At 45.5% G+C, this 12,114-nt stretch overlaps 1 protein-coding gene across 1 annotated transcript in view; it reads right to left on the reverse strand.

Moving 5' to 3' along the window:
- Anxa13 (annexin A13) overlaps window positions 1-12,114 on the reverse strand; it is a 52,223-nt gene that overhangs the window by 15,188 nt on the left and 24,921 nt on the right. Inside the window, exons 3-4 of the mRNA XM_032890852.1 lie at window positions 6,787-6,881; window positions 3,391-3,561 (exon numbers count right to left, since the gene is read on the reverse strand). Of these exons, the coding sequence (XP_032746743.1) occupies window positions 3,391-3,561; window positions 6,787-6,881 (266 nt within the window). The remainder of the gene's footprint in view (window positions 1-3,390; window positions 3,562-6,786; window positions 6,882-12,114) is intronic.

The raw sequence follows: 12,114 nt of genomic DNA on the forward strand, positions 1-12,114 counted from the left end.
GAGAGTTATGGCTAACTTAATAGCTAATATTTTTCCTCTGTCTCCTAACCCAGTTATTCTATCATCCCCATCTATACAACCAAGGTTCAGTGTGTATCTCACAGGTGTCTATTACAGTCCTGAGTACTTGTATATATGCCTAGGGCACTATCCTCCAGGCCAAACGGCAACCATCTTTGTAAGTTTGACAGTGCCCACTTGCAGAAGATCTTCTCAGCTGAGCTTCTTGACTATTGATCTTCTCTTATGGGAAAAGGGGTGTAGAGAGTCATAGGATCCTTACCTAAATATATAGCCACTCCTCCCTAGTTATAGGTAATTCTGCCCTAACTGTAATGGTAGTAAGGAGGAGCTAGAGGTATATAGGTTGAGGGAGACTAGGGAAGGGAGTGGGCGTCTATGGTGGGTGCAGACCTTCCAGTGTGGCTGCTTTAAAGCCACCCACACTCACGCCTGTAGCCCCTCAGCGACTGCTCTCTAAGTAGGCCTAATAAACTCATTGGTTCCCCAGAGTGGATTTTGTGGAATTGTTCTTGCTTTGTCATTGTTAGATCTCCCCTAGGAAAGGAATCTTAGCCACAGAAACGTCTAGAACTGTTGTCTGCATCATACCTTTAGGCAGTGGGAAACTGCTTGTTGTTTTGTGGCTTATTTTTAACTCTATGTTGTCTTGGAGACCCAAGCTATCCTCTAACATGGATTGTCAGTGTGTTTTTTGGAAGGAATAGAAAATATCCCCTTCTGCATAAGCCACAGTTGATTTATCTAGCCTCCTCCCGTGGCTGCCTAGGTGGTTTCCAGTTCGCCTGTGCTTTAAACAACTTGCTAGGTCAGCAGGGCAAGTCTCCCTCTAGAATGTGTACTGGAAGGAATTGGTTTACATCCTCTGTGTCAAGTCGCCCACCTCAGAGCTGTCTCAACTTTCACTTGAGCCAGCAGTGGTTAAGAACTGGCATTTCCCTGCTCTTAAGTGAGTTAAAAAGAAAGAAAGAGAAGGCCAGGTGTGGGGATGGCACCAAGTGGGCAGGTGTGGGCTGTGATGGGGCGGGGGAGGAGCTGCTCACCACTTTTGTTTATGCAGCTTCCCCCCCCCTTTCTTTTTTCCACCTACCCCTGGGATCTGTCTGAACCCAGCCCTCCTCCCCACCTTCACTTTGTGTGTGTTTTCCTTTCTAAACCACTAAGTCTATTTGTTTGAAAGAAAAGCTTTGCTGATGGCTTGGACCTTAAAGAAATCCTTCTAAGATTAAGAAAACAATAAGGAAAGCAACAGGTCACAAAAGCAGGTACTGCTCGCTCTAGACATTGGATGCTCCGTTGCAGGGAGCTTGGCATCTCTGGAAGGGTGGGTACGCAGGGAGAATACGAAGTGACATCAGGTGGGGTCTGTGCTACTCCTCCTTTGAGCTCCTCCCCATCTCCTTGAGATGGAAGGGTTACAGGTTAGGCATTCAGCTCATCGGTAGAGCCTTTGCCTGGTAAGTGTGGGCTTGAGTTCAATTCCCAGCTGTAGGGATACAGTTCTGATGCTTTGATTTAATCGGGAATCTGCTGAAGGTCCTTGTCCCCACTTGGGTTTTGATCTATCAATAAAGATGCCAGCAGCCAATGGCCGGGCACAGGGCAGGACATAGAGAAGAATGGAAGGAGATGCCCATACTGGGATGAGAGAGAGGGAACAGACACAGAGCTGCAAGGGAGATCATCCAGGATGTAGGAGAAAGAGAAAATGGTCCACAGAAGGGCAGCAAAGACCAATGGGCATCACAGAAGATATCTGGGCAGCAAAGTTAAAGGTAGATTTGGAAGGTGTTTAGCCAGAAGTAATGGAGGGAAGGGCATGCTAGCTGCGGGAGGCTTAGGAGTGCCCAGCCACTGAGCCAGTAAGGCATGCTAAGGATAAACTCTGTGTGTGTGTGTGTGTGTGTGTGTGTGTGTGTGTGTGTGTGTGCGCGCGTGCGCACGTGTGAGCGTGTTTCATCCAAGGATGCAAAGATTCCCTGAGTGGGTGGCTGTAAGCGCAGCCTGCACAGGATCATAAAGTGGGGTGGATAAAACTACACGCTACACACAGCCCAAAAGGGAAAGGAAATGGAGAGACCTTATTAACCCCAGAGATTCAGAGGACTGGAGATTGTGGTTGTGGCTTGGTTCCTGGTGGTGCTGTGGGGACATGACTGAGCCTAAGTTTTGGTCAAGCAGAGGGAGCAGCTTCAGGGACTACAACATTGCACCGAAGCATGGAGGCGGGGTTCCCTCCTGGGAGCCTCAGAATGTTGGGCTTTTCTGGCACTTTCTCAGCTATGCCTCCCCACTCTAGCGGTTGTGGAGAAGGGTGGGGATCTCTAGAAATGATTTGTGGACTTTACTCTTAACTCGCCTGGCTTGAGGAGCCAAAGACAAGTTGGCTGTGCCCCCACCATAACAACTTCCCAAAGGGTGGTGCATTCTCAAGGGGTACGATCTGCTGATAAAGGGCACAGGACCAGGGGTGGGGATGTGGCTCAGTTGGTAGAGTGCTTGCCTAATGTTTGAGAAGCTCTCCGTTTGATATCCAGTGCCACATCAAACTGGGTTTGGCGGTGCATGCCTATAATCTCAATACTGAGGGGGGGGATAAAAAGGGGGGAGAAATAGGGGGGGCAGGAGGACTAGGAGTTGAAGGTTATCCTCAGCTATACAGTGGATTTGAAGCCTGTCTTGGTTACATGAGCCTCTGTCTAAAAAAAAAAAAAAAAAGAAAAAGAAAAGAAAAAAAAAAAAAAAAAAAGAAAGAAAGAAAAGAAAATAGAAGAGAATAACCCAAAAAGCAACATCAAAACTCCCAAGTCCCAACCCCCCCACCCATCAAGAAATAAAGCAACAAAACTCTACCGTTCCAGAATCGCCCAGGGAGATGCTAGCCCAGGGAGATGCTAGCCCCCACGGAGGCTGTTCACTGGAATCCTTGGTTCCGCACACCTTGGCCATTATTGAAACATTCTGCTCTGTGCTAGGTAGTGACACTAACATCCTTGGCTACTTATTGATATTCACAGCAGAGGGCTCATGAAGTCAGACTGAGAACAGATAAGATAGAATTCTGCCTTCTGTGTGAAAAGTGCATCCATTAGAAAAACAAAACCTGAATCGACGACATAGCTCTCTGTCAAGCCAGGGGCAACAACGTAGAGATTGATCTCTGGAGGACTCCAAAGAGTTGTTCTTCCTACATAAGCTTAGCAGGAATGTTTCTGTCCAGAATCTTGTCTACTCATGGATACCATGTAGGGTATTAGCTTTCTCTAGCAGGACTCAGCATGTCTGATGCAACAGCAGGGCTCAACCACATGTGATGCATGATTGACCTGTCCTCCAGGAAATGGGACCAAGGGCTCAAGATAGACTAACCTTGTTGCTTCTTGTGCATAGGATCTCTATGAGCATGGCCTCATCAGTGCCTAGGCCCTTCATAGCCTTCTGCAGCTGCCGTGCCGCATACTCATTGGGTCGATCCAGAAGGGCCAAAGCTGCCTTCTCGAAGTTTCCACTCAGTTCACTCTTGAGCACCTCCTCTAAGTCCTGCAGGAAGCACAGAGCAGTTGGCTGGGAGTGTCATGGGAAGAGAAGTGGGTGCCTTGCCTACAGCACTACGTGAGTTTCAGGACAGGACACCTGCTTTAGACATGCATAGGAATGATCTGGGCAGGAGTCACTTGATCCTGAGGACGGTGGTCACCATGATTGCCTGTTTATTTCTCCCCTACTCCTAAGAATGGCTGAGAGGCATCTCATTCAGGGCTGGAGCCCCCAAAGATGAATTAAAAAAACTAGAACATTTATAGGACATTTAGGGTTCAGAGAACTTTCTTTCAGCTGAAGTTCATCATAGCCATTCAAAGCTGGCAGACAAATCTCATCTCCACCTAGTAAACCTCAGAAAATGAAGAATTTGCTACCAAACACTCAGCTAGAAAAGACTCAGCAATCTGCATAGATGGTCAGTGTTTCTATATGGGAGAACAGCAAGACTCATTAACATCATAGGGTTGTTGGGGGAATGAGAGTCCATGAAAAACTCTGTGTAGTGCCCACATTCAATGCTCAAAAAAAAATTCTCATGGTAATATGTGGTTTGCAAGAATATTGCTATTCCATCCTAAAAAGAATTTTCTGAGAAAACAGAAATCAGCTGTTTCTCTGATAGATCTCTGAGTTCTGGGTTTGGGAGGGGGAAAAGCGGATTTTACATAAGGGGATCTGCTGTGTTCAAGGGCACATGATATCATGCCTTTGTCCATCAAGGTCATGTCACTTTGCCTAACCAAGTCCTGTGAAGGCAGGCCTTTCTCAAAACTATCCAGTATGAGTCCATGGAAACAATATTTTTTTTTCAAGTCATATAGGCATTGTTTAGACATGCAGTCCCATCTGCTAGGTCTTTTGATCTGTGAACATAAAAGCAAACCTGGTGTATTCATATATTTCTGAGCCCAAGAAGCAGGCTCAAGAAACGTGAACTCTTGTCCTGGCTTCTCTTAAAACTACCTATGGTACCTTGGAATGGCTATTCTCAGAGATCAGCTGATGTGTGGACTTAGAGGTGATTATTTGAGCTCCTCTAGGTATTATTTTAGCATCCATGGTTCAGCTCCCAGGAGATCACCAAACACTTGGCACAGGAAAGTCTTTTGAACCTTGTGCTAAAATATTCTCTATTCTTCAGCAGAGTCCTTATCCCCACAATTCCTTTTGTTCTGGACAAGAGTTCAAGATGTCTGTTTCTGGCTTCCTATTTTATTGAGCTAGAAATAGATATGTTAGGGGATGCTCAGTCCAAGTTATGCATGTAAAACACAGATGAAAATTTCACTTCAACTCCGTGCAGGTGAACAGAGTCACTTGTTTTCCTAAAAAACGATATTGACAAGCCTGGTTATTAAGACATACACATACATAACACACACATACAACATACGTATAGAACACACACACACACACACACACACACACACACACACACCACTGCAACATCACAGCCATTGACCATTTGTTTTATAAGCAAACAGGCCCGTTATGCCCTGGTCTTCTGGGAATCAGGGTTGGCCTGGGTAACTGAAGACTTAGGTATGGGTCCTGTTTTTTCCTTTCTTTTCTTCTTAACAAAAATTAACTCCGGAGGAGGAATGTGAGGAGGTGCAGGAGGAGTAGAAATTAGGTTGGATATAATCAAGATATGTGTGTTAAATTGTGAAGGACATGCACGGCTCGCAAAAAGCCTACTAGTGACATTACTTCAACACATAATTGTTTGACCATATGTGCTCTACCTTGCCTGTCTGTAAAATGAAATGACCTAACTGTCATAATTTCTATTTACTGGTTTGTGCTGGAATTATTCTGTTTGAAAACCAAGAAGAGCAGTAAGTGACCATCCTCATTCTGTCTCTGAGGAGACCAAAGCCTAAAGAAATTACTATGGAGCCTTTATCAATAGGAATGAGAATATACCATAGTGGTTTTCGTTTTTGCATAATAATTCCAGTGTCTCGGGGCTATGATCCCCCAGGAGTGGGGATTGAGGCGGAAGGATCTCAAGTTCAAAGTAAGCCTGAGCAAATCATGGAGATTCTTTCTCAAACTAAAAATAGAAAGGGGGCGGGACATAGCTCAGTGGTAGAAATGATCATCTCTAAGTCCACACATCAGCTGAGCTCCTAGAATAGCCATTCCAAGGTACCATAGGTAGTTTTAGGCTTAGTATGAGAGAGTCTCCAAGTTCAACTGAGTCTCAACTAAGTTCAGGTAAGCCTTAGCTCTACAGGTATCCGATGAAAGCTGGGAGGGGGAGAAACACTGTTCCCCAGGGGAGAGCACACCCACCCACTGGTTATCCAACACCAAATGGAAGCCCTGAAAACATACATACAAGTAACACTATACAGACTGAATAGTCACAGTATGTACTTAGGAATATTTAAAATAGAGAATATTTAGCAATGTATATTTAGTAGCATATTTAGTAATGTAATGTATGTTTACTTATATATACATATACATACACATATACATATAGTGTGTGTGTGTGTGTGTGTGTGTGTGTGTGTGTAACAACAATGAAAAAAAAGAGGCCATGAATTTGAAAGAAAGCATTGAATTGAGAGTTATATGGAAGAGTTTGGAGGGAAGGAAGGAAAGGGAAAATGATGAAATTGTATTATCATTTCAAAAACTAAAAGAAATAACTTAAAACAGTTTCCTGTACCAATGATTTATCAAGAAATATGGACCGTGAAGACAACAGAATTCATCAAAATTTGTATAGAAAGCCCCGCTTGTGGGAACTGGTTTCCAAATCGTTGTCCCATCTATAAGTTATTATGTGTAATTAGTCCATATTGAATGAAAAAATGAGCAACTGTAATAGAAAATGAAGTTGATTAAAAGCAAAACAATGAATTTTGGAGTACGAACATATAGCCATTAAGTTGACATAGCAATATTAATCTTTTGTCTAGTCAATTAAAAGTTTCAAATGCCAGGCTGGAGAGATGGCTCAGCGGTTAAGAGCACTGTCTGCTCTTCCAGAGGTCCTGAGTTCAATCCCAGCAACCATATTGTGGCTCACAACCATCTGTAATGAGATCTGATGCCCTCTTCTGGTGTGTCTGAAGAGAGTGACAGTGCCTTCACATACATAAAATGATTAAGTCTCCCCCTTTCTCCGACTGTTCCGACTTTAGCTGTGCTCTCCCTCCTGAGGTGTGTAAGAGAGGCCGAGGCTGAGGTTGGCACAACCCTGCATACCTTACTGTACTTCTCCTTGTACTTCTGCTTTATCTGCTGCCTCTGCTCCGATGACCTGCTGGATAAGACTTCAATGACGGCTGCCTCATCCGTTCCTGAAGTTCGAGAGATAGAAACAAAGTCACAGCAGTCAAGAAATGTGATGGAGGTCATTGTCACTCAGGTCTGAAGAAGCCAGGTGTCAGGGGCTAGAATGGGACTAGACAGAGTTGCTGCTTACCGTTTTCCTCTGAAAACCATGCTCTTGCCACTCAGACAAGTATCTATGGAGACCTCACCGTGTGTGAGGGGCAGTGAGAGCCCCTCAGAGAGAAATGCCTACGGCAGGCATGTTCCTGAATTTAATTCCTGACGAGTAGAGAAATCGGCATGAAACCTGAGCTCGAGTCTCCATCAGGAGACAAGGGGCTAAAGAAAACCTGGGATATCCATACGATAGAGTACTGGTGGGTCACAAGAAGGAGTAGGGTACAGAAAAATAGGGATGAACTTTGGAAATGTTATACTAAGTAAAAGGAGCCAATCACAAAAGACTACACACTGTATGATTCTACTCATGTGCAAATCTAGGATAAGGTATTTCATAGGGCAGAAAGTGGATTAGGAGCTGGGGGGTGGATAGAATAGACAGGAATATAAGGAGATGAAAGTATTCTAAAAAATAAGCAGCTGTCTACGGTCACACCACCGTGAGCATACGCCAATCTCATCTAAAATCAACTATGGCGGGGCTGCATATGTCTATGAATACAGTAAACATCGAACTGTATATCTCCAATGAGTAAGTTATATAGAATGTGACTTATATCTCAGCAAAGTTATTTTTTAAAAAACCTAATAAAGGGTATGGCTTATGCCTTTTTTCTGGGTACTTATAACTGAACAGGTAAGATTGAAGCTCAAATTTACTGAATAGTAATCTTATCGATAAACTTCTCTCTCCCTCTTCCGTGTGTGTGTGTGTGTGTGTGTGTGTGTGTGTGTGTGTGTGTGTGTGTGTGTGTGTGTGTGTGTAAAGTACTCTGGCACCCCTGGTTCCTCACTTACAAGCTGGGGTCATGTCGTTCAAGGGTGTGTGAGAACGAAAAGACAGAGTCCACAGTGGGGCCATGGTGCATACAGCAGCAAACTGTGTATCACAGACAACAAGCAGCGTGGATGCCCAAGGACCTGGCACTGCCTCGAGTCCATGAAGGGCTGGTATCCAGGCCACCCTGCAGGGGATGCTCAGCCATGATAGAGTCTGCCGTGCTCCCACCACAGCACTCAGCAACTGCAAGCTCTACATGGAACTTTTGAGGTCATCTAGTTCTTAGTGACAGATGAGGAAACTTAGGGAAGAACATTTTATTGGTTCCTGCATATTCTTTTCTATGCTCTGAACACTGCAGCTAGTTTGCCCCAAGCCTCCCATCAGTCTCTTCCTCCCTCCCCACCTTCTTGTCAGCATCATATGCTGGCTGCCCCTCCCCCCCAGTTCCAATCCACCTCTCTGGTTGTGCTCTTCTTGGTCACATGACCACAGCTCTTTCTTGTGTTCAGCTGAGCTCCACACGACCCCTCTAGCCCAGTTCTTCCCCCTGGATTCCCACCTTGTTCCCAGCTGCCTGTGGCCACATTCACATGGCCCTCCAGGGCATTTCTGCTTGGAGCTTTGCTTAGCCAGATTCATTTGGTAACATTTTAAGTCTATTCTCTGAGCTGTTACTTCGGTTCCATACATGGCATCACCTTAGTTAGAAAATCCAAGGTTGCCTAAGGGATCCACCCTTGCTGCTTTTGCTTTCTAATGCCGTTAACCATACCCGTCTCTCATAGGCTAATAGTTCTTTCATCTGAGCCTTTCCTTTGCTTCTGCTTCTGTTGCCAAGCCTTGGCTGGTTTTAGTCTCCCTGATACAAGGCCCACACTGACCTCTGCCATGTCGGTCTCACATCATCTCATAATCTAAACGCTGTTTATGACTCCTAGGATTGGTTCTTGAAATGTGGTCTCACGCTGCTCTTCTAGACCTTTCTCTGTGATGATGAACACGGGACCCACTTGTCTTCTCGTAATGACATTTGTCAGCAGATCAGTCACTCTCCGAAGCCTTGAAGAGTCAAATTCCTGCTTACTCTGATCTCGCCCAGCCAGTGATGTAGCCAGTGTTAGGACGGGTTATTACAAGATCGTATAATGTGATGTTGTGAGCCTCGTGGTTAGGCCCCGGGTGGTGGTCACTCAATGGTAGTGGGCACTTTTACATTGCTTGGGCCATAACTGGGAGCTTGGGGGAGTTGAAGTTTCTGCGAGGTCCACTAATCTGTTCTTTGCTAAGCCATAGAAGTATGAAATTGATTTTGAAAGGCTGACATGTAACCATTTTTTACACTTACTAATTATGACTTAATGTGGACTTGTGTTTTGCAAAAGAACAAGGGTTAAAAATAAATAGAACGAGAAGGAAATACTAAGCCAAACATATTTGCATTGGCAAAACTTTGGGGAAACAAATGTTGGAGGTCCAGATACCTTGCTGTAGATTATCGACTCTTCGGGGATGTGGATGAATGAGTCTGACCTGGACTCGAGTCTCTTTACACAGTGGATTATGGTGGTTCTCACATATTCTGTGTCAGTACAGGTTGTCCTGTGGTGATTTATTCAGGGAAAGGTGTTGTGATGCCAAGCTGAGCTCCTCTGCCTGTGGGCTAACACTTCTTCTACTCATCCCATTGCCTTTCAGAAATGGCCACAGCCCATAGAAATACACCGTGGCCCACAAACCCTTTGCCGGTGGGCTTCTGGTGTCCGGAACTGTAATAGTAACACCTCCCCGCTGTTTTAAGCCACTTAATTTTTGGCGAGTCATTATGAGATTCTAAGACATGACTATAACTGCTCTCCTCAGCAGAGTCTCCAGATTTTGTGGTAGGAACCAAGACCTCTCTCCACAGCCCCAACCTGGAGAATCCTGAAGTTGCTGGTGACCACCTTCATCGTAGGGGAAGGGTGATGGCAGGGTGACCACTGAATGGAACTGAATGAATGAACTCACTGGATGAGTACACCCTGCTCAGAGACTGGAGTCTTGGGGGATCAGTAAATTGAGCTGACATATTTTGATGGAAGAGTTGGGAGCAAGGAAAAAAAAATCAGACTGTGGCTGGGGACAGGAGATGGACAGGAACTGCTGGAGATGAGGAAGGAAGAGGATGGAGCCTAGTAGACATGTCTCCCCTTCGCTTTGGCTTTGCATCAGCTCTGAACACTGTCTTTGGAAAGACCCAGCCTGAACTCAGAAGGAGAGGCCCAGCCCAGAGGATAGAGAGTCCTGGGAGAGCCACTAGCTTGCTGTTCTTGGGCCATTCATTTCATCTTGAGGGTTATTTTCACCTCTGTAATTCCGGGAAGACTTTAGCTATTTGAGTCCAGGTAGAGAGAGAGAATCCTAGGATGAGCTCACTTGCAAAAGCAGCAGGAGCGAGTTGACTGCCCCTTTCTGTTTTGGTTCCCACACTGTGTGTCTCCTCTCATTTCCTCCAGGGCTTTCGCCTAGGTGATGTGTATCTGCTTATTCTGTGGTGCTTCGTGATTAACTTTTAAATGTCTGAGTGCCAGAAATCTCACCCTCAGAAAAGGCTTCATTTCCCTTTAAATAGCATAGAACGTTCCCTTTTTGTGTAGTGGACTGTCTTTCCATTGGGGCCGCTCCTATCCCTGTCAAAGGCCTCAGTGTTTTAGGCTTAGATCCTAGACCCTCCCATGCCAGCCTCCACTTGGTATATGCATTGTTTGGGGCCAATGAAAACCGGGGCTTCATCCCTGGATCTTTTTCCTTTCACTCTGTGTCCAAATAGTCCTCTGCTCCAACCTTTCAACACAGGTCCCTCAAGTATGGCAAGGTCTTAGAGGAGCTCAGGGACCTTTAAGTGTACATCCTATCGCTCACCCCCTCCCAAGCCTTTATCATCCACTCTAGAGGGAGTTAGCAGCCACTGTTTGGTTTTACAACCCAACAAAGAAGCGGTTTGCTGAAGGTGACCTCACTCCATTTCACGGTCCATGTGTCTTATAAGCAGTCTGTGAGGCTGAGACTTTTCTTGCAAACATTTACAATGGTTTGAGGCACTCAAGGCGGTCCCCAGTGTTTCTGGGAAAGATGTTAAAACTGGAAGAAAAAAAAAAGACCCTCCGTACTAACTGTACATTAGACACTGGAGGGGAGTAATTACATTGCACTGTCAGAGCCAGCGTGGCCACCAGCCTGGAAGTATCCATGCACATCTGCGGTATGCTTTCCCGGCAATTTTCTGGAAAGCAACTGGGTGGTGTTGGAGTGTTGGCAGGATGGAGCCACAGCGCTTGAAGGCTACAAGATCCTGTGTGGTAGCTAAACCAGGCTAAACTGGGAACTCCAGAACTCCAGAAAACTCCAGTCCACTCTGACCTGGCTGGCCACAGATTGCTGTGTTCTTAGATCAGGTGCTGGAGGCCATGCCCCACTGGGATTCCCTGTCCCTAAATCCTTCTGGAATCAGGGCACAGGGAAGGCAAGTGAAGTAGTGACCTGTGCTGAATCCTGTCTGCCTGAGGGAACCATGGGCTCCAACTCGTTCTCTGTATTCTTCTCACACAACTTTATTACCATCACAGTTCTGATAGTGGAAGGCTGAAGTCACTGTGTCAACCGGGTTCTCTCAGCTCATTGGTGCTCTTTGGCAGTGAGTACGTGAGAGCAGTCTCCACCGGTCTGCATATGTCCCCAAACTGGCAGCCATCTTCCTCTTCTGTCTCTTTTTAAAAGATCTATTGTATATGTATGTATGTACGTGTATATGTATATGATGTATATGTATATGTTCTGTCTTCAGACACACCATAAGAGGGAATCAGATACCATCAAAGATGGTTGTGAGCCACCATGTGGTTGCTGAGAATTGAACTCAGGACCTCTGGAAGAGCAGCCAGTGCTCTTAAGCCCTGAGCCATCTCTTCAGTCTTTCTTAAGGACACCTGTCATTGGATTTCAAACCTACCCAGGTATCCCAGGAGACTTTCTTCCTAGCATCTTTAACGCAATCATATCTGCTAAGACCCCTTTTCCAAATAAGGACAAGGCCATTCTCCCAGATCCTGGGGCCTAAACCTTCTAGAGGCCTCCATTCAACCTTTTGTGATGGAGAACAGATTGGGTCTGCTTAATGCACGGGCTGATCACAGATCTACCATTGGATCTGATGCTTAGTGCATAGGCTGATCTAAGGAACGGCTTAGTGGTTACCAATGGGATGCTGTACACAGCACACAGATTGTGTAGGAAAGGGTCTGGGCTGGAAGTTAGGG

This window comes from Rattus rattus, chromosome 1 (assembly GCF_011064425.1).
Source record: "Rattus rattus isolate New Zealand chromosome 1, Rrattus_CSIRO_v1, whole genome shotgun sequence".
NCBI lineage: Eukaryota > Metazoa > Chordata > Mammalia > Rodentia > Muridae > Rattus > Rattus rattus.